At 42.5% G+C, this 24136-nt stretch overlaps 2 protein-coding genes and 1 non-coding gene across 5 annotated transcripts in view; 1 reads left to right on the forward strand and 2 right to left on the reverse strand.

Moving 5' to 3' along the window:
• Nucleotides 1-327: 327 nt before the first annotated feature.
• Nucleotides 328-11796, reverse strand: RAB33B (RAB33B, member RAS oncogene family). 2 transcript variants are annotated; one of them, XM_066233062.1, is made up of 3 exons: nt 10732-11796; nt 10249-10516; nt 328-4592 (listed from the first exon to the last, which is right to left on the reverse strand). In XM_066233062.1, the coding sequence occupies exons 2-3, from the start codon at nt 10495-10497 to the stop codon at nt 4152-4154; spliced, it is 690 nt and encodes a 229-aa protein (XP_066089159.1). In that variant the 5' UTR covers nt 10498-10516; nt 10732-11796; the 3' UTR covers nt 328-4151. The 2 variants fall into 2 exon arrangements, with proteins under 2 accessions (XP_066089159.1, XP_066089156.1); XM_066233059.1 differs by lacking the exon at nt 10732-11796 and having other exon boundaries at nt 10249-10694.
• LOC136321234 (small nucleolar RNA SNORA43) lies at nt 1159-1294 on the forward strand. Its single transcript, XR_010728511.1, has one exon. It is a non-coding gene; the product is annotated as a small nucleolar RNA SNORA43 (small nucleolar RNA).
• An 8529-nt stretch (nt 11797-20325) lies between the features above and the next one.
• NAA15 (N-alpha-acetyltransferase 15, NatA auxiliary subunit) overlaps nt 20326-24136 on the reverse strand; it is a 70253-nt gene continuing 66442 nt past the window's right edge. For both annotated transcript variants that reach the window (XM_066233067.1, XM_066233064.1), the window contains exon 20: nt 20326-22884. In XM_066233067.1, the coding sequence (XP_066089164.1) occupies nt 22684-22884 (201 nt within the window). In that variant the 3' untranslated portion in view covers nt 20326-22683. The remainder of the gene's footprint in view (nt 22885-24136) is intronic.

A 24136-nucleotide genomic window follows, 5' to 3' on the forward strand; every position in this document is an offset into this window, starting at 1 on the left:
TTAAACACAATGGAAAATTTAACTTTTAAAATGCTCAGATAGGAACATTTCTAGAGGTGACACAGACTTTAGAAACAAAGCCTATCAAATGGAAACTTTTCCAAACATATAAAGAAAGAGACAGTGTTTGGTTTTCTAAAACTCCTAAAAGTAGCATATTCCTTAGTATGAAATACATTCCAGACACCTGTCATTACAGAAATGGTAAACAATTTGAATCAAGTCATTTTGCGAAAGAAAAAACGTCTAGCACATCTTTCAGTTGGATAAGTCTTTTTCTGCCATGAGATAACAGAAACTTCCGAATGGCACACAGCGAAACACAACTTCTTTATGGCAAAGAGTGTTTATTGAACTTTGTGAAGGAAAGGTTACACGGACATTATTCCACAACAAAACTTAGTTTCGGTTTCATGAGGAAACAGCAGTGTACTGTCAATAAAGCGCTGTCATTAATAGCTGACGACATTGGCCCTGGCCGACTGGCTCAGCGGTAGAGCGTCGGCCTGGTGTGCGGGGGACCAGGGTTCGATTCCCGGCCAGGGCAAATAGGAGAGGCGCTCATTTGCTTCTCCACCCTCCCCCCTCCTTCCTCTCTGTCTCTCTCTTCCCCTCCCGCAGCCGAGGCTCCATTGGAGCAAAGATGGCCCGGGCGCTGGGGATGGCTCCTTGGCCTCTGCCCCAGGCTCTGGTCGTGGCAGAGCGACGCCCCGGAGGGGGGGGCAGAACATCGCCCCCTGGTGGGCAGAGCGTTGCCCCTGGTGGGCGTGCCGGGTGGATCCCGGTCGGGCGCATGCGGGAGTCTGTCTGACTGTCTCTCCCCGTTTCCAGCTTCAGAAAAAAAAAAAAAAAAAAAAAAAAAAGCTGACGACATTAAGATTGTGGATTCGCTTCCTTTGGTGTTCTCAAATTAAGACCTCTCCAAAACATATCTGATGTTTTCAATTAATGTCACAGTTAAAATAAATTCACACCAGAGTTACAAAACGTGTGATTTGTGCTTTAAAAATGAACTGTTCCCTGATAGCCACAATTCTGGAAGTGATTTCTCAATAGCTGATGAAGTATTTTATAAACATCTTAGAAAATATCTAAATGCTTTATCACCATTCAACTAACATGTATGTTCTTTTAAAAAATAAAACATTTATGCCCTGCAATGCTGGGTCTGCCAGCACCACGGACGCAGCTGCCCCGTGCTGCGCCTGTGACCTCAGGGCAAAGAGGAAGTGGCTATTTCTACGCTCAGTGCTCAGAACAGTGGGCACTAAGAATGGTTTGTAGCCTGACAGTCCTTACAGCTCCCGGCCAGCTGGCATTTTGATCCCGTGGGCACTGGCGGTCAGACCTGTGTTTGGGCTTCCAGTCGGGAACCCCGGGCGAGAGCCCCTCAGCACTTTGGTTTTGCTTTTCTTGTGTAAGATCAGGTCGACCTGAGGACTGAGGGGTGTGGGTGTGGACGCACATGGCAAGCTCGGGCACAGTGGGATTGACCAGGAGAGGGATGGTGTTCTGTATGTAGGTCTGGGCGGGGGGCTCTTTAGCAGTCCTTGGGCAGGTGTGTCGTGCATCCCTGGCTGAGAACCACTACGCTGATGGAACTTTCTGGGCCTGTGGGACCCTGGGTGGGCAGTCACACCCACACTATAGGAAACCTTGAGACAAGCAGAGCACTTTTTAAAGAACCAGAGGTGTTTGGTCAGTTTGGAACAGGGTGGGGGCATGCCAGAGGTTTGCTCCCCGTATTTGCCTGTTGATGGGTTGCAAGTCGGCCCCCATGTGGAGCCCCTCAGTGGGCCAACTTTGACTTGGCAAATGATTGTCCCAACCCAGGGCACTGGGGAATGAAGAGGCCACTCTTTGTAACCCTACTGGGATGCCCTTAAAAAAGAAAAAAATAAAATAAAATAAAAAATAAAACATAGAGAAAAATATTAATGAATCATTACAAATGAGATACAAATGTATTTAATAAATATTAAAGTGAAAAAATAAGTCCTTTCACAGAATTGTAAAGCATACTTACTAGTAAGTTCTTACAAAAAGAAATAAAGTGAAATTCCTTTTTAAATACTGTAGTAACAGCACTGAAAAAGTAACTGTAAACTTCTTCCCCTACTCTAGAAAACGTCATGAAAAGCAAGAAAACAGATTCCCTTCTTTAAAAACTATTTTGCTATTATGCCCATCAGGATTACAGCTGTCATTGTTCCACTATAAAAAGTTACAAATCAACAGTAATTTCAAGTCAAATCATTTTTAATTCTAGCATAAGAAAAATGAATTCATCTCTTGAAACACAAAGCCAACTTGTTTTTCCTTAAAAGCTCTAATATTTAAAACTGAATGATTACTTTCAATAATTATCTTTAGTTAGTTTACTTAATAGAATTATCTCATTTTATAATTAAATTATCTGGTTAGGACCACCAAGATGATAAAACAAAAATCCTAAAGTAGATTAGATACATATTTAACGTTTCCCACATTTCAAAAATATTCCAAGTAAAATCCATCTTTTGGCTTAATTAACTTCCTCTAAAATTATCAAGGGCAGCAGTCTATCAGCATTCATCAATGTGTACATTACAGTTCAAGTTCATGGCTTACATTCCATTCATGTAATAGTTTCATACGCAAGCTTACTATTTTTTTAATGTGCAAAACCTTAAATTCAAAATAAAAATATTTAGGGTAAAAAATGTCTTAAATATCCTTTCTACCACTGAGAGATAGATAAGATTTTTTTCAATATCTAACTTTTTTCATAATGAGAAGGAATAGCATGTTATGGCCATAAAATTTAAAGATTTTAAAAACCGATGTACTGTAAGACAATACAATTACAGAAATACTCACAGCAATTAGAGGTATATCCTCAGAGCTACAATATCCAAATGGAAGATGCTTTGTTAATTCAGCCTTTAGTCATTAAGTTGACTGGGAGTGGGGAAGAGCAAGAGATACCATGCCAGACACACACCTTAAAGTCACTACAAGCAAAGAGGAACTCTCCTGTGAGAGCCAGGAACCATGTTTACCTACTTTCTCCAAGTCTCAACCCTCATACACTTTCGATTTGTTTTTCACTGTTTAAAGATACCATGAAATAAAAAGCACTTATTATGTCACTTTATTTGCCTAAAATTTGGGTTATTTTTGCAGATTTTAATAGAATTTAGTAAGAAAACAATCCAAATTACTTTTTAAAATAACGACTTTTGTGGAACTCATTGAAATTGACTAGAAAAATCAAGCATTTAGAATGTTGGAAAAGTTATTCCTTATGGACTGAGATCCAGAAAACAGTCTATGCCTTCTCCTCCCACTGGAACTAAAAAGTCTTGGCTCTAAAATGTACCAATCATGATGCAATTAAGCCGATTCATAATATAAAGCCAAATGGCCCCAGCCAGTGGGCTCAGTGGATAGAGCATCAGCCCGGCATATGGCTGTCCCTCCCAGGTTCAGTTCCCAGTCAGGCTACACAAGGGAAGTGACTATCTGCTTCTCTCCCCTTCCCCTCCTCTCTCATCTCCCCTCCACAGTGTCTCAAGTGGTTTCAGCATTGCCCTGGGCCCTCTGAGGATGATTTGGTTGGTCCTAGCGCATCAACCTCAGGCACTAAAAATAGCTCCGCTGATTCGAGCATCGGCCTCAGACGGGGCTACTGGGTGGACCCCAATCGGGGCACATGCGGGAGTCTGACTATCTCCATCCTCTTACTTAAAAGCAAATACAAGTTTTTATCCTACTGAGAACATTTGCTATCCAAAGGCTCTATACAATTAGGTGTGTGCTAAACCCTTAATATTTTTTTTTCAATCCCAGGAACATAAGACTGAACAGTCCTGACTCTAGAAGCTCCAGCATGCTCTCATTCGCAGCCTCCTTCACTGGGCTGGAATGGAAAGATGTGCTGATCCTCCTTCCTTTGCTTCATTTGCAGCCTCACCTGAAAACCAACTTTTTTCTTGTGTTGTCACAGTGACAAACTTGATTACATAAAGACAAAACAGAAAAGTGAGCATGACAATGATAAACAGCAAAGTATCAGAATGATCCGTTATATCTGAGATTAAATCTTATGACTATCACTGTCATACTTCAAAAGTATTTCTTTAGGCAAAATTAAACAGTAAAATAAAGACTTAGCACCAGCACGTCATTGCAGGCTTTGGTTCAGGCTTCAGGGTAATTCCGTTATCAGGGGGTTGACTAAGCATTAATGGTTTGTGGCTCTTAAGCTTATGAGCCAAGGTCATAAATATAGCTTCCACGTGGTCATTATCATTGGGATTTTTAGCAGAGGTTTCAAACAAAGGCATACTGTGCATATCAGCAAACTTTTGTGCCAAGTCTGTAGGTACCTGAATGGCACTTCTTAAGTCACATTTATTTCCAACGAGAATCCGTGGTATATCATTGGCCAGCAAATGCTGTTTGCATTCTTCTATCCAAGATGGCAGGCTATGAAAACTAGCCATGTTGGTCATGTCATACACGAAGACAACAGCATGAACGTTTCTGTAGTAGTGTTGTACCATGCTCTTTCTGAACCGTTCTTGTCCTGCTGTGTCCCACAGCTGGATCTGAAAATGAAAAAAGATAAATAAAGAGGAAAACTGAAAGTTTCTTTCCCCAGTATTCACACTGAAAACTGGAATCACCTTTGCATGGTCTTTAGTACTTCTTCACTTATATTAATTACTTTGTTCCCTTCCATAATGCCTTCTCAGTGTTACTCATGGGATCCACACTTCATGATATTAAGTATCAGAACAAATATGTCAATTTAGCATTTAATCTCAGTAAATCAGATCTGTCTGGATGAAATTATGCCTCAAAAAATGTCTTCAAAATATCAAGAGAAACTACTTCAGCTTTTAACAAACATAAGTGTCTAATTGCTATAAATTTGGTTACTATATGCCTTTGTTTACCTTTCACAAGTCTAATTTAAAATAGTAGACTTAAGACAGATGCTGAGAGATATGAGGTCTAGCCCCCAAACCAAGAAATATATACATTCTATGAAACTCAGGCCCCTTGGAAGTTTTAAAAGTGTAGAAAATAACTTTATTCTAAATATAAATATCTCTACCAACAAAACTATTATAGTATCAGCTAGTCAAAATATGGGGGGCTTGAGGATAATTATAAGTCATGTGCTATTATCTTAAAACACTGAATTATCCTGCCTTTATTTCCTAAAAAAAAAAAAAAAAGAGTTGAATGATGAGGGTGTACTGTTCACAGTAGAATATAGAGGCAGGTTTGCTTAAATGACTTTTAAGTGGGCCTGACCTGTGGTGGCGCAGTGAATAAAGCATCGACCTGGAACACTGAGGTCGCCGGTTCAAAACCCTGGGCTTCCCTGGTCAGGGCACATATGGAGTTGATGCTTCCTGTCCCTCCCCCATTCTCTTTCCCTTCGCTGTCTCTGTCTCTCTCTCTCCTCTCTAAAATGAATAAAAATCTTTAAAAAAATAAATAACTTTTAACTGAAAGACTTGTACAATTTATAGATATCCAAAGTATGGACTGGAAACCTAAACTGGTGACTTCTCAAACTGAGCAATACAGAAAAAAACAGAAAACTGAGGAGATATTTTAAACTGTCCTCAGTAAATGCCTCATTAACTTAGGAATTACACCACAGCCCTGAATAAAGTATGAGGTTATTTCATACTTCTAGTTTGCCGGAAGTCTTGATGTGATTAAAATACAGTGTGGAGCAGGACTGACGGGAAGAGGAGTGTGACTGAGTCAATCTCATCCCAAAACAGAACAAATTTTTTTCTTAGGGATAACCATCCTCTTCATTACTATTTACACTTATTAAGGACTTCCAACAGTTCTTTGAGGCAGGTCTAAATTCTGTATAATTTTTTTTTATTTAGTTTTTATGAAAGAGATACATGGAAAACAGAAAAGTAGAAATAAGGGCAAAATGGCCTTAAAGACGATTATTGTTAATATTTTGGTATATTTCTTATTTTTTTAATTTATTGATTTTAGAGAGAGGAGAGGGAGAAGCATCAACTCGTAGCACAACTTGCTTAACTTTAGTTGTGCATTGATTGCTTCTCATACGGGCATTGAAGGGGGGGCTTAAGCTGAGTCAGTAACCCCTAGCTCAAGCCAGAGACCTTGGGCTCAAGCCAGAAACCATAGGGTCATGTCTGTGATCCCACACCCAAGCCAGTGACATCAGTGTTTTGAACTGGAGACCTCAGCATTTCAAGTGGACACTATCAACTGTCACTACTGGTCAGATTCGTGTGTGTGTGTGTGTGTGTGTGTGTGTGTTTTAGCCTATAAATAGACTGTGCTTAAAACATTATAACTCATTCTTCATTGATGAAATCACTTCTGAATACCTGAGCTACCTGAAATGTTATTAAAAAGATCTGCTCTCGGCCCTGGGCGGGTGGCTCAGTGGTAGAGCGTCGGCCTGGCTGCAGAAGTTCCGGGTTCAATTCCCGGCCAGGGCACACAGGAGAAGCGCCCATCTGCTTCTCCACCGCCCCCCCTCCTTCCTCTCTGTCTCTCTCTTCCCCTCCCGAAGCCCAGCCGAGGCTCCATTGGAGCAAAGATGGACCGGGCGCTGGGGATGGCTCCTTGGCCTCTGCCCCAGGTGCTAGAGTGGCTCTGGTCGCAACAGAGCGACACCCGTCGCCCCCTGGTGGGCGTGCCGGGTGGATCCCGGTCGGTCGGGCGCATGCGGGAGTCTGTCTGACTGTCTCTCCCCATTTCCAGCTTCAGAAAAATACAAAAAAAAAAAAAAAAAAAAAAAAAAAAAATCAGCTCTCATTTCATTGGACAGCTTTTATATCAGTCATCTAAATTATTCCCAAAATATCTTTCAAAATGTTAAAGATGCAGTTAGAAGTGGATTTTTTTAATTAAAAAACAACACTGTAATGCACATACCGTAGGCTTTAACCTTTTAAAATATATACTCTCTCATTATCTGATTCCAGAAGATTCCATCACTCCCAAAGGAAACCCCTATTCATTAGCAGGGACCACCTTCTCCCCTGGATGATGCTGAGGACAAACAGGAAAAGGTGATTTCTGAGAAATGATGACCTCCTTCAGACATTTGAGACAAAGCAGTGACTATCCAAATAGTCACTTCTAGAAGACAGTAAGAAATGCAGAATGATGCAGGACAGAAGTCTGGGCCAACCAAAGATGTGAAAGTTATCTTCACAGAAGTGACAGCTAGAGTCAGGAGACTGCTACTAAAGGAGAGAAGGCACAAGGAAGACAGGTCAGGGGCCAGGTGAGTTTCACCCTGGCTTCATCCTCAATTACTGCTACTTTTCCTCTTTTCACGAGACAATGCAGTCCTCAGGAACAGATGAACAAATACAGGCATTATTACATTTCCTGAAGGGGCACTGCTCTAAAACATGCCCTGCTCTCTGAAAATGCCCCCGTCCACAATTAAAAACATTTAACACAATGTCTCATTCCTATCAAACAAAATAAACACTAGAGCATCATTTTATTAATAAAGTAATATAGAGCTTTCTAGCTTTCACTTTAAGATGAAATTAGAAGAAATGTCATTTCAGAAGAGGCTGATAATTGTCCAAAGAGAAAATATCAATGTGGTATACACAGCAGCATTTTAGATATACTACAGGTTAACAAAAAAGCAGCAGACACAGTACATGGAATAAAGTTCTTCTATGTCACTGAGAATTTTTAAAAAACCCAGTATAAATATTAAGTTTTTTCAAAAAGTGTCTGATATAGCCATACCTTCTTCTACAACAGAATTCTCAGAACATTTCTGTAGTCTTTTCAACCACAATAAAAACCTCTCTCAGTCTTACAGTTGGAGATACAAGTCAATGATTAAGGCCTTAGAAAGAAGAGAAAGAAACTCAGTGTCCAGCTCCCTATTACAGTAACAGATAAGGTTGAAGCTCAGCAGGAATAATTCCCCAAAAAACGCCTCTCTTTCTCCTCAACCAGAGGATCCATTCTGTGCTCCCAGATTCAGCACACCAGGCGTCTTCGTTTACTTATCACCGCCAGCATTTATCCCAGTCAAGTATTCAACTTTATACCCTGGACAATTTTTTTCAATAAGTATCTCTTGCCTGACCAGGCGGTGGCACAGTGGGTAGAGCGTCAGACTGGGATGCCGAGGACGCAGGTTCAAGACCCCGAGGTCGCCAGCTTGAGAGCCGGCTCATCTGGTTTGAGCAAAAGCTCACCAGCTTGGACCCAAGATCGCTGGCTTGAGCAAGGGGTCACTCGGTCTGCTGAAGGCCCGCTGTCAAGGCACATATGAGAAAGCAATCAATGAACTAAGGTGTCGCAAGGCTCAACGAAAAACTAATGATTGATGCTTCTCATCTCTCTCCGTTCCTGTCTGTCTGTCCCTGTCTCTGACTCTCTGTCTCCGTGGAAAAAAAAAATTGTTAAAAAAATAAAGTATCTCTTAAACTTGTATCTGATTCATCTGTGATCTTAAAGTACAAATGGCAATGCAGCCGCAGGAAACAGCCATCAAATCTAAACTCCTCCCCTGTCTCCCTTCCCTCTACTTATTTTTAAAAAATATCCTGCTCCCATTTGGGGGCAATTTCTCTTCAGCTGTCTGCCTGACTCTGGACATGCAGCCACAGAACTGATGACACCAAAGAAGAATGATGAGAAGCCACCAGGGAAGAACCTGACAACTCTTCGTAAGATTACCAACCGTGAACTGGTGGTTCACATATGTCTTCATCACACATGTCCTCACACCAGCATGATACAGTACTATTATCCCAATGTTTCAGAAGAGAAAGTAGACTCTGAAAGATGAAAGAACCCGCCTAAGGAGTAGAATAACCAACTATCCCAGTCTGCCTGAGACTGAAGGGGTTCCAGGGATTTGGGGTGTTCAGTGTTAAAACTGCTAAGTCTCGCCTGACCTGTGGTGGCGCAGTGGGTAAAGCGTGGATCTGGAATGCTGAGGTCGCCGGTTCGAAACCCTGGGCTTGCCTGGTCAAGGCACATATGGGAGTTGATGCTTCCTGCTCCTTCCTCCCTTCTCTCTCTCTCTCCTCTCTAAAATGAATAAATAAAATCTTTAAAAAAATAAAAAAGAATGTGAGGGTAGGAATGAAGTAGTGAACCTATTTCCCCCCACCAGGGACCAAGGTAAAGATGAAAATTCTAATTTAAAGCAAAAAAGAAAACGTAGTATAAAGAAGGCAAGGCAGTTTCTGGGATCCCCATGTTTCAAGGGGTGTATTGGACCGCTGAGTAGTTGGTGGGTGCCTGAAATGAAGTGTGGTGAGGGCTTACACCATGAGGGGCCTCCTGCCTGTCACTAGTCCTTTCTCCAATGCCCCATTCCAACTTCTCAGAACCCCCGCCTTGACCTTGACCTTACTACTTTCTCCACTATTACTGTGTTACTAGATTCAGGAACCACCAATAAGAATTAAAGAAGAGCCCTGGCACAACAGCTCGTTTGGTTGGAGCATCATCCGGAAGCGCAGAGATTGCCGGTTCAGTCCCTGGTCCCTTTAGGGCACATACACGAACAGGCTGATTGATATTCCTATCGCTCTTTCTCTCTTCCTCTCTCGCTAAAATCAATAAAGAAACGTTTAAAAAGAGAATTGAAGAAGAATTGGAAGAGGGGGGCGCCAACAACTGTCACGTACACAAGGCTTCTGCAAGAAAACAGATCTAAACAACTCAATGCCACACAAACTATGGTAGCAAAACTGAAGCAAAGCACTTCCTCAGAGGCAACAAGGCTTTACGGCCACAACTCCTCAGGCAGTGCTCAGATGACTGCTTAATAAATAGGTGTTAAATGAATTTTCCATGCTTGAGACATTCCTTTGGCCTTAGTTTATAGCTCCCAGCACTCGAGACACTGACAATGAATCCGTTGATGCCCCCTACACTCTGACGACCCACAGTGTGGTCCACGGACCAGCTGCATCTGCATCACCTGGGGCCTTATCAAATCAGAATCTGCTTTTAAAAGTAAAATAAAAATAAAACAAGATCCTTGGTAGCATAACATTCAAGTTGGAGAACTGCCTTAGAAGTTTGCTTCTAAAGATACAAATCCTTCCGATCCACAACTCCAATTCTCCACTTTTGCAAGAGAAGATGGAGTGTGCATCTTGCACGGGGCAAGCGTTTAACCCGCGGCTGGGCTGGAGCGCGTATCATTCCGGGGCGCCCTCCCACGCTGACAGCGCCCCGTCGGCTGACCTTGATGCGCTCCCCGTCAATCTCCACTGCTCGTTCTCGGAAATCCACCCCGATAGTAGCCTCGGTGCGGTCGGGGAAGCGGCTGGCGCAGAAGCGGTAGGTCAGGCACGTTTTCCCCACGTTGGAGTCACCGATCACGATTATCTTGAAGATGCGGGAGCGTGCCGGCGGCAGAAACACTGAGGCCCCGGACAGCGCTCCGCTGGACGAGAAGCTCGCCTCCAGCGACGACTCCATTTCCGAAGCCATTCTCCTGGCCCGCCCCAAACTGAGGCGGAGGGAAGGAGAACAGACCGGCTGGGAAATTACGCCACCGCGACCCGGCGAGCGCGCCAGCCGCGGGACCCGCTGCGCTACGTCGCCGGAGCCCCCACCCCCCCGCCCCAGGCCGGCAGCGCGCATGCGCACTCCCGCCCCGCCGCGCAGGTGAGGCGTGTCCCGCCCAGCCTCGCTGGTCCCCAGGCCCGGCCGGCGCCTGTCTACCTGGAAGGGCCCGGGGCCTGTCGGGGGTTGACTGCGGCGAGGGGGGCCAGCCTGCTGAGAGCCGAGCGGAGCGCCCCCGGCCTGGCACCGCGGCCGGCCCGGCCCCGCCACGTCCAAGTCCACCTCCCTCCGGAGCCGCGCGAGCAGCCCGGGGGCGGGGAAAGAGAGAGAGATTGCTGGGAGGGAGGAGGTGCCGCCGCGCTCTCTCGCGAGAGGGCCGCAGGGCCGCCTCTGCGGGACGTGCCCTGGGGGCCGGGGCGGGGGGTGGCCCGCAGGCTCCTGCGCTGTGGATCCCCTGTGGGAGGGGGGGGTCTCTCCCCGGCGTGCCGATGGAGGCGGTGTCCCCGGGCCTGCGCCCCTCCCTCCTCCGGGCTCTCCGCACCGCGAAAGTTGGGACAGCGACCGGGACTGGAGGGGCTGTGACGCGGGGTGCCGCCGGACGCCCCAGGGGGCTAGCTGCGTGCCACGCGGAGCTGGGCAGCCTTCGGGGAGCCGGCGGAGTCCGAGGCCGCCACCGCGTCGGCAAGGAGCGTTTGGTTGGGCGCCCGCTAGGTCATATGAGGATATCCACGGGAACACGGTGCCTGGCGCTCCGTGGGCCAGTGCCCCTGGCCCAAGAAGTGGAGAAGATCACACGTGGGCCGCTTAAGGACATTGAACCCTGGAGTCATTACTGGCCAGCCTCGCTGATGTGACTGAAACCCGTTATGCCCTGGTCTTATGCCTGGGTGAGGATGCTGTAGCCATTGAATGTTACCGAGCTCACGCAATTGTCTTTGGCAAACTGCCCAAAGCCAGGACCGTCCGGTCTTAAAGAATCTTCTGTGGATTACCTTGAAGCCTTCAGAAGAAACCTCCCATAAATTAAGACTTAATGATTAAGTCATAGAAAAGATTCAGAATGTGCTAACATTGCTTACTGTGAAAAGTTGTTTTGTTTTGCAATAAGATTTTTTTCTCTTTGAGCAAATAGTTATGCCGTTTTGAATGAAAGTCAAGGACTATGGAGAGCAGGACATGGCAGGCTTCAAACAGAGTGAGGGGAATGGTAGAACACTAAAAGTTCTAGGAGCCCTGGCCGGTTGGCTCAGCGGTAGAGCGTCGGCCTAGCGTGCGGAGGACCCGGGTTCGATTCCCGGCCAGGGCACATAGGAGAAGCGCCCATTTGCTTCTCCACCCCTCCGCCGCGCTTTCCTCTCTGTCTCTCTCTTCCCCTCCCGCAGCCAAGGCTCCTTTGGAGCAAAGATGGCCCGGGCGCTGGGCATGGCTCTGTGGCCTCTGCCTCAGGCGCTAGAGTGGCTCTGGTCGCAACATGGCGACGCCCAGGATGGGCAGAGCGTCGCCCCTGGTGGGCGTGCTGGGCGGATCCCGGTCGGGCGCATGCGGGAGTCTGTCTGACAGACATGTCTCTCCCTGTTTCCAGCTTCAGAAAAATGAAAAAAAAAATAAATAAATAAAAAATAAATAAATAAAAGTTCTAGGAAAGGCGATAAATTCATTGCTTATTTCATTAGATAAAAGGAAAATGTAGTCCGAGCAAATTAGTGGTAGGACCTGAGCATGCCCAGACTTAACAGGAATTTGCAAAGCCTTAAATACAGTAATTTCTGCTGCAGGAGGAAAACTGTATACAGGCACTAATACACCAACTGACAGCCAGGAAAAAACAAGTTTACTCAGCTGGTTGATGTGTATGCCAATTACATTTATTCAGTTTCCTGTTGTAAGAACTGGAACATGGGCTGGAAAATTCTGTGAGGTTATTTTCATGAAGATTAATCATCCCAGAAACTATTAGAGAGCCTTGGAATATATTCCTCTAATTTACTCTACCTACTGTATTTCCCCACGTATAAGACATACCTTAATTTGGGGGCCTGAAATTTGAAAAAAATAATGTATGACAAAGTTATTGAGCTCAAGTTTTATTCATCATAAAATTCATACAACTCATCATTGTCAATACTCCCATCCATTAGCTTGTCCTCATCTGTGTCTGATGATGAATCACTGTCTTCATATATTGCCTCGTCCTCAGTTCCATCCATGGCATTTGAAATACCACAACCACTGTATAAGACTCACCTAGCTTTTAGACCAAATTTTTTGAAAAGTGGTGCGTCTTATACATGGGGAAATACGGTATATCCCATTCAGAGGAGAGAAGGAAGATTTAGCACAAAAAGCATCGATTTCTTCTACTCATCTATGCACTCAATGGTCGATTCTTGTCTGTGCCCTTGGTGGGATACACACAGCCAACCCACAGCCTTGCCACAGCAGGTGCGGTTCTGCCCTAACCGGCTGAGCTCCCACGCCAGGGCTATTGCTTTTTTGGTTTAGCTCTTGCTGAACTGCCTCAGAAATTCTTTATCTTATCTCTTTGTGCAAATCCTATTCATATTTCATATGCTAACTGAAAAGTCTCAATTCTGTGAAGCTTTTTTACTTTTTGATTAGTTCTTTGCTTCATTCTACATCTAATATACTTTTGGAAATATTGCTCATGTAATCTTTGTCAGTTTAAGTTTCATAATGTGTTATATCTTTTTAAAATTTTTTTTATTTTTAATAGGGTGACACTGATAAATCAGGGTACATATGTTCAGAGAAAACATCTCTAGGTTACTTTGACATTTGATTATGCTGCATTCCCACCACCCAAATGATGTGTTATATCTTTTTTTTATTTATTTATTCATTTTTAGAGAGGAGAGAGAGAGGGAGAGAGAGGAGAGAAAAGGGGGGGAGGAGCAGGAAGCATCAACTCCCATATGTGCCTTGACCAGGCAAGCCCAGGGTTTCGAACCGGCGACCTCAGCATTTCCAGGTCAACGCTTTATCCACTGCGCCACCACAGGTCAGGCTGATGTGTTATATCTTAACCAACAGGATTGCCAGCTCTTGACTATGGATTGGAAGCTCATTGTTATTCAGCAAATGATGAAAATGTTAGTGTAGTGAGGAAGTTCTTGTGTACTATTATCAATTTAAAACCTCTAACGAAGTGTAAACTTTTAGGCACCACTTAGGAAAAATTATTGTAGACACTGGATATGGTTAAGAGTTTTATATTTTCAGGTTGCAGTTGGAGAGTCATCATGTGACTAAAGTATATGTCACTTTTTATATGTTTTGAGAAAGAGACAGGGAGAGAGATGAGCAACATCAGCTCGTAGTTGTGGCACGAGTTATTCATTGATTGCTTTCTCATGTGATTCCATGTTCAAGCTGGTGAACCTGGGCTCATGCCGGTGACCTTGGGGTCTCGAACCTGGATCCTCAGCGTCCCAGGGTGGCGCTTTACCACCTGTCAGGCTGCGCCACCATCTGGTCAAGCTGTGACACTCTTAATTGAATAACCCCAGAACCTCCAGGTTTGATAGTTGAGGGAGATTCTAATATCAGGAAGAGTGGACTTTCTAAAAGTGGGTAAATTTTGCTTGGGCTGGAGAACTCGTTTAGTTAGAACATCATCCCAATAAGCAAAGGTTGCAGTTTGATCCCGGGTCCGGGCATGCACAGGAATAGATCAATGTATCTGTCTGTCTCTCCCTTCCTCTCCTCTCTAAAAGGAAATAAATTAAAAAAAAAAAAAGGTATGAGGGGAGATAAATTCGAAACAAAGCAGTGTCAGCATAAAAAATGTTGAATAATTAAAAAGGGGTAAAGAAATACTATAAAAACATAGCTTAATGCAAGAGAAAACAGATGGGCATGGGTGACAGTTGCATGAAAAAGCCCTGAAAGCCATAGAGAAAGATGTATCCACACAGTCCTTTGAGATGACTGTTCACCTGCTGCCTGTTCTTCAGCCTCAGAGTTTTCAGTAACGTCCAGGAAAGATTCACTGTCCAATCCAATATTGAGTGTGAGCCATTGTACAAAGCTAGAATAAAGTCAGAAGATTGTCACATTACTAACCATGTGTTATGTATCTAGCCATTTTGTTGTCTATCATCTGACATGACAAGAGAGCATGCTAAACTCAGGCTTGCTGTGAGAGTAGGAAGACTACTATTCCTTATGAAAACCATATCACGTCAATAAAGTGGCTGAAAATTAAAAAAAAAAACATCAAAACCGTAGCTTAGAAAATGTCCATTCTTTATTTTAACAGTTTTTTTCCTCTGAGGAAGTTCTAAATAGCACAAGGCATTTAACTTCAGTAATAGCTCTCTAGGCAGAACAACGGGATCCAGGAACAAAGTGTAGTAGTGTATGTAGTCTGCCTTGAAACAAAAACCCTGGGTTCAAGTTCCTGCTCTAACATCAAAGTTCTGTGACCCTGAACACCCAGCTGATAATGGAGCAGCAACCCAGGGAGATACCCAGGGTTCTTTGACCTGGCTCTCTACCACTAGCTGGGTACTATTTATCAAGTCATTTAATACTCTGAGAAACCTATGCGCATCTGTAAAAAAAAGGGAAGTAATACCCACATGTGGGCACTTTGGAAATCGAAGGGTAAAAAATGTTTTAGACATTATTGGACCCTCTTTTCCTCCTGAAAAGTTAGGTGACAGATACTGATCCCCTCTCCTCCTGCTTTTCATCTCATTCTCGATAAACCAGTAAAAAGAATCTTGACATTTTGGAAAAGTATAAAAAGCTAAGTATCATTTTCCAGAATTTTTTTCCACTCACTTTTTCAATAGGAAATTAAATTTTTTACTTTAAAAAGTATCACATATAGACCCAAAATTGACAAAAATACCAGATCCGAACACGTGGTCTTCCAGTCACCTGCCTCCTACAAGGCCTGTCACAACTATTCCTAACTATGGGGAAAACGCCCCACAAAAAATTAGATGGGAGAAACCCATTCAACAGAAATATAATGAGTCTGATATTTTGGGTAAATTCCTAAAGACCAACAGAGAGGGACAAGGGGAAGATGAATGGGAATACTTGAAATCAACAGGTAAGGGATAAAAATTTGTGAGCCTTTGCAGGTGACCTGAAAGTTAATAGTACTTTATTGCTATTTTCTACAATCTGTAGAGCAGTATTAATATTTACAGCAAATTTAACAAGGATTTGAATATCCATTATGTATTTTCCTAGTCACTATACCTTTATACTAAAATATGTTCCCAGTGTAAATCCTAGAGATTTCATACATCACATTGAAATGGATTTACATGAGCCTGAAACAAAGCATTAATCATTTAACTTCATATTGTAATTAGACATTTCTCAGAAAAATGTGAAATTGAATGCTTGAAATAACAAGTAGGCTCTTGAAATAAAATTTTTAAATATAAAAAAATTACAAGTGAAGCAGTTGGCTTATTCTTCAGTCCTTTTCAATGAACATCTGAGCAAATAATGTAAACACTATAACAATGCTAGCTCAGTATATTTGTGAATACTTCTAATAGAATTGTTAATGCATAGTGAATTTTTACTGTTAATAAAGGGAAAATTAGTATTTAGTTCTCCATAGTTCAGAACTATGGAAGACAGCTCTGTTATTATCTACTTCTTTAAATGGCCCCCTTTTCATTTTTAAAGCAATCCACCAGAAGTATGACTACCTGAAGGCAAAAAAGTAGTTCACAAGAAAGATGAGAGGTGGTAGCTAATTTAGTTATTCATTATTAATGAAGAAACACCAGAGAGTTTTGGAAGAATACTTTAGAAAACCCAATTCCAGTCCCACTTGCAGCAAGACATCAAGCACTAGACAATGGACCCAATAAACTTACAGAGCAAAGTCAACTAGTGTCAAGTTTATAAAAGCCCAATGTTAGGAAACGATGGTTGATTGGAAAGGTAGCCATATACTGGTACGGAGAGGCTTCTTGTTACACAAAGCACAGGTAATTTGGCAAATTAGTGGCTCAAAGCAAACCGTGGGATCCTGAACATATTTGAAAAATCTCTTCATTCCTATGCTGTTTCTAAAGGAGAAGATAATTTGTATTATTGAGGCCAAGTTGAAGATCAGCATCAGCAGAAATCTTTGTATAACAGATTTAAGAATTTTCATCATTACTCATTACCACCAATTTGTTTTCAATTAGGAAGAATTATACTGCTTGTATGAAATAAGACTCTTAAGAAAAAAAGCCTGGCCTGACCTGTGGTGGCGCAGTGGATAAAGCGTCAACCTGGAACGCTGAGGTTGCTGGTTCAAAACCCTGCACTTTCCTGGTCAAGGCACATATGGGAGTTGATGCTTCTTGCTCCTCCCCCCTTTCCCTCTCTTTCTCTCTCACTCTCTCCTCTCTAAAGTGAATAAAAATTAAAAAAAAAAAAAAAGACAAAGACTCACACTTGGCCTGACCAGGCGGTGGCGCAGTGGATAGAGCGTCGGACTGGGATGCGGAAGTACCCAGGTTCGAAACTCCGAGGTCCCGCGCGGGCTCATCTGGCTTGAGCAAAAGAGCTCGCCAGCTTGGACCCAAGGTCGCTGGCTCCAGCAAGGGGTTACTCGGTCTGCTGAAGGCCCACGGTCAAGGCACATGTGAGAAAGCAATCAATGAACAACTAAGAAGTCGCAACGCACAACGAGAAACTGATGATTGATGCTTCTCATCTCTCTCTGTTCCTGTCTGTCTGTCCCTGTCTATCTCTGCCTCTGTAAAAAAAAAAAAAAAAGAGGAAAAAAAAAAAAAAAAAGACTCACACTTGAAAAAAAGCCTGATTTTTTAAAAATGCAAAAAGTACATTAATCTTGTTAGAGTGCCATGCATCAACTCTACTCATGTACATTAATCTTGTTAGAGTGCCATGCATCAACTCTACTCATGCTACAGGCAGCTGTGAAACAGCGTGAAACAAAGTCCATGTTGTTTTCGGCACCCAGAACTCTGTAAAGAGCACTGAAGATTAGGGTGCCACGCTTGTCTACAGTAGACAATTTAGTCAAGTTCTAATTTAAGTAATTCCATTATTTTTTTCCTTTTCTTACTACAGTCCCAACGTGGCATCATTTCAGAGGCTACTGGGTAAACCTAGAGCAGGGGTCAGGAACCTATGGTTTGTGAACCAGATGTGGTTCTTTTGATGGCTATATCTGGCTTGCAGACAAATCTTTAATAAAAATATAATAACGTTAAAAATATAAAACATTCTCATGTATTACAATCCATTCTTTTCCTACCGCTCATGTTCATGGTTGCGGGTGGCTGGAGCCAATCACAGCTGTCCTCTGGCACAACACCAAATTTTTATTGGATAACACGTAACATACACGGGTCGTTGTATGGCTCTCACAGAATTACATTTTAAAATATGTGGTGTTCATGGCTCTCTCAGCCAAAAATGTTCCCGACCCAAGCTAGAGGCTGGAAACCTTTAGGCACTTTTTTTTTTTTAATTTTTATTTATTTATTCTTTTTTTCTTGGAGAGGGAGGGAGGGAGGGAGGGAGGGAGGGAGAGAGAGAGAGAGAAAGAGAGAGGAGAGACAGAGGAGAGGAGGGGAGGAGCTGGAAGCATCAACTCCCATATGTGCCTTGACCTGACAAGCCCAGGGTTTCGAACCAGCGACCTCAGCATTTCCAGGTCAACGCTTTATCCACTGTGCCACTACAGGTCAGGCAAAAGACTATTTTTTTTGTTTTTGTTTGTTTGTTTTTCAGAGACAGAGTCAGAGAGAGGGATAGATAGGAACAGACAGACAGGAATAAAGAGAGATGAGAAGCATCAATCATTAGTGTTTCATTGGGACACCTTAGTTGTTCATTGATTGCTTTCTCATATGTGCCTTGACTGTGGGCCTTCAGCAGACCGAGTCACCCCTTGCTTGAGCCAGCGACCTTGGGCTCAAGCTGGTGAGTTTTGCTCAAACCAGATGAGCCCGTGCTCAAGCTGGCGAGCTCGGGGTCTCGAACCTGGGTCCTCCGCATCCCAGTCGAACGTTCTATCCTCTGCGCCATCGCCTGGTCAGGCGGCACTTTCAACAATATACTGCTCCCTTTCCTTCTGCCCTTTGCTGTGTCCTGAAGGAGGATGTCCCTCCGTGGAGGTAGCAGTGTGATACAGGCTGTTAATCAGAGTATGTCACACTCTTCTGCGTCACCACTGTAAGAGCACTCTTCTCTCCAGAAGCGCCTGCACACTACCAACACTTTTATTTCTACATTCATCTCCTAGGTCACATAACTGCAAGGTGAAATTGCAATTCAATCAAGAACCTTTCCCAAAATGTTTCATTGCTACAAGTTCTGAGATTTCCAACCATCAAAATCTTCTGGCCCTGGCAGTTGGCTCAGCAGTAGAGCATCAGACCTGTGTGTGGAAGTCCAGGTTTGACTCCTGGTCAGGGCATACAGGATAAGCGCCCATCTGCTTCTCCACCCTTCCCCCTCTCCTTTCTTTCTCTTCTTCTCCCGCAGCCAAGGCTCCACTGGAGCAAAGTTGGCCCCTGGAACTGAGGATGACTCCATGGTCTCCGCCTCAGGCACTAGAATGGCTCTGGTTGCAACAGAGCAACACCCAGATGGGCAGAGCATCGCCCCCTGGTGGGCATGCCGGGTAGATCCAGGTGGGGCACATGTGGGAATCTGTCTCTCTGCCACCCCTCCCTTCTCACTTCAGAAAAATACTAAATAAATAGATAAATAATCTGGGTTTTTAGAAAAAAAGTTAAGGTTTCTGTTCACTCTGGGGCAATACAGCCAGCCATTTCAACGGACTTTGTTTTGGCAGTGGAGTCGGTGTGGTTTAGATGCCAGCAGGATGGTTACCAAGGAACCCTGTCTGTAACTTACAGAAGCGGAGCGCAGCCGGAACAAGATGACTGCCTTCCATCTAAAAAGCCAGTTTTTCTTGGAATTCTCGAGTCATATCAAAATTAAAGGCTGGTAATTACTAAGACAAGTATATACGTAGCTTGTAAGAAAATCCAACACTTCACCTATTACATTTTTCTAAACAGATGCTACACATGGCAACTAAAATATCCCCAGTAACTGTGAAGAGAAACTTCCCTGAATTGATCACAACCTGCCTGAACCTAGATAGAGCCCCTTCCCTGGTCTCAAGACCAACTTCCATCGCAGAGGTGACAGCAGCGCACCCTGGCGGACAAACAGCATTGTGCAGGATGAGAGCCTGCTCAAACCCGCGAAGCTACCAGCTGGTGTCAGGACGACGCTTTGTCGTGCTATCAAAGATCATACTTTATTCTTGTGTATAATAAATACAGAAAAATGCTGAAAATGTACCATTCAACTACCTAAATTAAAAGTTAAGTAAACTCACCTACTCAGATTTTAATTTTTAAATGAGAAATGACAAGAGTAGTAAATATGAAGAAAAACAAAAAGAACTTTACTTTCCTATGTTAATACAGGTCAAGGGACCCTTTCTTTTCAAAAGGGTTGATAACACCAGTTCTTAGCAATAAACATAAGGCACTTGTTTAGATTACAACATCACTGCATTGTTTTTCCACTTGTTTTTCTAACCCTGTTTTTCCCCCACAGTATCATTTGGAATAGAGTGAATGAGGCAAATGTGAGATGACCCATTTGATACTACTCAGGACAATATAGTACAGTACAATGTTTTAGGGGTGATGTCTGGACATAAAATGGACCTGTGAAGGTCCCCTGACACCAGACAATGTATCCACTATCAAATAAACCTGAAAGAAAATAAAATATTTATTCAATCGTTCCAGTAAAATTGGGTTGGAATACAGTATGTTAGGAATTTAGCTCCTCACGGTGGCATCCGCATCGAGTTCTAAGCACTTATGAATATTCATTCTAAGACAGTCTACATCATTTGAACATTGTCAAGACAAATGTATGATTTCATTTCAATATACAGTAGAGTTTAGACATGATTCACACATACGCCCCTATCATATGGCTGGTGCCGCCTCCAACACCTCATTCGTGGCAGAGGCAGCACTAGTGTTCTTTCCCGATAGGAAGGACTTCAGTCACCACTCATGGGAGAAGTTGAAAAACAACGTTGGGTTTTTTGCCATTTGTTACGATGATCCTGAGACAGGGCCAGTTAACAAAACAAAGCACTGGATCCAGTTTGCACTCTTCTTTACATCACTGAATTGTTAGTCTGGGATGTGGAATGCAGGAATGTACTAGCACAACTGTCCAATCAGCAAAAGGATCAGGTCTCCCGAAAATCCCCTTTAGAATATACTTTCCATAAAAATACCACAAAAAGGTCAATTATGTAAACAACTGATTCATTTTAATCTTAGCAAATACAGTGAGAACCTTGATCTGGAGGCTAGTTCTTAAGAGTATAGGTTTAACATTTTAAGGCTCATTTTCTCAATCAAAATAGCAGTTCTACCCTGGCCTGGTGGCTCAGTAGATGAAGCGTTGATCCAGCACGCCAGAGGTTCCAGGTTTGACCTCTGGTCAGGGCACATACAAGAAGCAATCAATGAGCACACAACTAAATGGAACAACTAAGTGAAACAAGTTGATGCTTCTCTCTCCCACTCTCTCTCAAATCAATAGGAAAAAAAATTTTTTTAAATAGCAGTTCCGTTTTCCTTTCAAATTATGAATTACAAATGACATTCATAGTACCTGCAGTCATCCTAGGCCTCAGGGAGGCCTCCTGGCGGAGCGGCCCTCCCCTGGCACTGCGGTCTCCCTGACCCCGCACTGACCCTTCTCCAGAGCTCCCGTCTGCACTAGCCTGTCAGCATCCTACATCGCCTCTGGCCTGCACCTCTGTTTCCACCTGTGTGTTTCCACAGAAGCCCAACACAGATTAGTTGAAATATTCACACAACTGTTTTTCAAAACAATTTATTGCATCATATTTGGTACCTCATGTTTGACAACAAAAAGGAAATTACATCTGTAACTGCAAGAAAAAGAAGCTGGTCTGTTATTGAAAAAAAAAAAATCTTGGGCCCTTTAAAAATTACAAAGTCTTGGGCTTGCCTGAAACAACTGAGCAAGAAATATATTCTTAGAAATGTAGGGCTTCAAGTATTACAAACCTGTGACACTGTGGAAAAATTCCAGAGGTATCTAAGCTGCAGCACTTTTTCTGCATATCGTTAACAAGGCCTGCTGAGGTTTTTACTATTAGTCTCTTGATCAGTCATAGAATGGTAGTCAGGAGTTCTGCTCTTTAACTTCAAGCCACGGTAGGGTTCTTTTCACGCGGGGTGAAAAAATTCATGCTCGCTAATTAGTTGGTGCCTCGTCACAGTGCATCTGGTTCTTGCATTACAGTTTTAACAAGTTTGGCCAAAACAATGCGGAAAGGTTTGCATTGTTATTTTAGTTCTTCAAGTTTTAGTTAAAATTGAGATTGTTCCAACTGGTTCCTTCAGTTAAAAACTGTGGTACAAGAACGCCAAACTGATCATGTACAGTGAATTTTGGAAACATGAGCGTATTGAACACCCTCCAGGTTTCTTAGAATTCTGCTTGGTATCTACATGTCCAGCGTCTACAACATCAAGCATCTGTTGTAGGTTTCTCTGTAAATAGTGATTCACATTGCATACTTCCTATGGCCAGAATCAACCCCGCAACGAAACCAGTCAGACGCTAAAGCCCCAACAACTCTTTGTGCTCAGTGAAAGAATCCAGTGCTAAAACAGCATTTATGCTGTCGGAGATATAATAAAATCTCACAAGACAAATTTAAAGTAATATTTCTGCCACACACCTGCTTTGTTAGCTGTAACAGCCTCCAGATTTTATATAAATTAGTTTAAAAACATGGGTGGGTAGGTAGGAAGAGGACAGGTATCTTTTTTAACCCCTCAATTTTAGCAGCTTTTTATTTTTTAAGAAACTGAACCTATATCCTGTAATATGTTAGATATTTTATATATACTTTTCAGCAGGATAAAAAACGTAAAACACTATTTGAAGGCAAGAACATTTACTCTTCTCATTCTGTGTAAGTCAGAGCAATGCAGCAGGTGCGTGACAAAAATATTATACACTAGATATGGTCCAAAGTCATTCCATTTGCTTGTTTAAGGATGTTCAGATTTCATTGGCCAGTTCTTCAGTTTCTGCAGAACTATCTCCATTAACTGTGATCTTCATATCCTCTTCATATCCAGGAGGCATGAAAGCCAAAGCGTAAGGGAAAAGCTTATGACAATTTGCTCTATAAACTTCAGCAGCTTCTTTACAGTCTCCTAGGCTACCATCACACAAGGCTTCTAATACCTCCATACATGTCTAGAGAGAGAAAAAAGGTCATGTTATAGACAGCTTGTCCAAAAGAAAAGTTTTTACTGTGACTTTGACATGTTGTTATCAACAGATTTCTGAAATAAGAGGCCAATGTACAATATTTAAGATCAACAAAACCACTTCTTCCTACATATACAGTCCACTGGAGTTAGTTTCTTCAGAATTGCAGGGCTTCTACAAAGGATGAGTGTTTAAGCAGGGCCAAGACTCAGGTTGGGCAAGCAAGGTGTACAGGGTGCTATATTTAAAGAGACGCCACTTTCACCCAGTGCTGGATCCCAGGCGACAAGCTCGAGTCAGCTGAGCCTGGCCCTATCAAAATCTGCATGCCTGCACTCAATGACTTTTCAATGACTACACTCAAGCCTTTTCATCTTTTTGGAGGCTAAGAGCCAGTTGGCAAAATCAAACAAGTTTTTTCAACCTTGTATTCAAACTAAAGAGAACCTTAAGGACATCCAATAACTACGCAGGAAACAGTCTCAAACACAAAGGGAATCTATGCAAAAAAAAAAACCCTGATCATGAAAACTGGTAATTCTTTCAACAAACCTCTAAATATGTCTGCTTCTTATATTTCTAAACTATTCATGTTGACTTGCATTACTCATGTTTTCTTTCTTCATCTTTGGATGAAAACACTATGTAGTTTCCAGATACATAATATTCCACAAAAGGTTCTGATCTAAACACTGCATTCATTCATTAGGAACCAGCAAGTCTAATTTTTTCCTTATAGATATTATTTTCACTTGCTATTAAAGGAGAATATTTAACACTCTTTCAGCAAATGCTTTTTTATCTGTTGATCCTCAAACAGGGTAGCTGTCCTTTGTTTTTTAGTCCAAACTACAATACATATTTTACAATATTCCTATATCATCTTTCACTCTACATAACCTTGTGATATATATTATAAGCTATAAATGACTATTTAAATTCAGCACATGATAAATAAATCTTAAATGTCAGAATCTTCATTAAGACCAATGCTTGCTCAGAAATGTAAGATGTGAAGTCCAAAATTAATCGTGAAATGTATGTATTTTACTAAAACACAGTTCTTAAAAATTATTGTAACAAATGTAAAACTAGTTATTAAATGCCAAGTACTCAACTATGCACGTGTGCACAAACACATAATCCTAAATAAATTTAAGTTTCTGGCACAACTTCATAATGGTTTGAAGAACAGTATGCATAAATAACAACAAATATTATTTGTGACAATTGTTCT

This window comes from Saccopteryx bilineata, chromosome 1 (genome assembly GCF_036850765.1).
Source record: "Saccopteryx bilineata isolate mSacBil1 chromosome 1, mSacBil1_pri_phased_curated, whole genome shotgun sequence".
NCBI lineage: Eukaryota > Metazoa > Chordata > Mammalia > Chiroptera > Emballonuridae > Saccopteryx > Saccopteryx bilineata.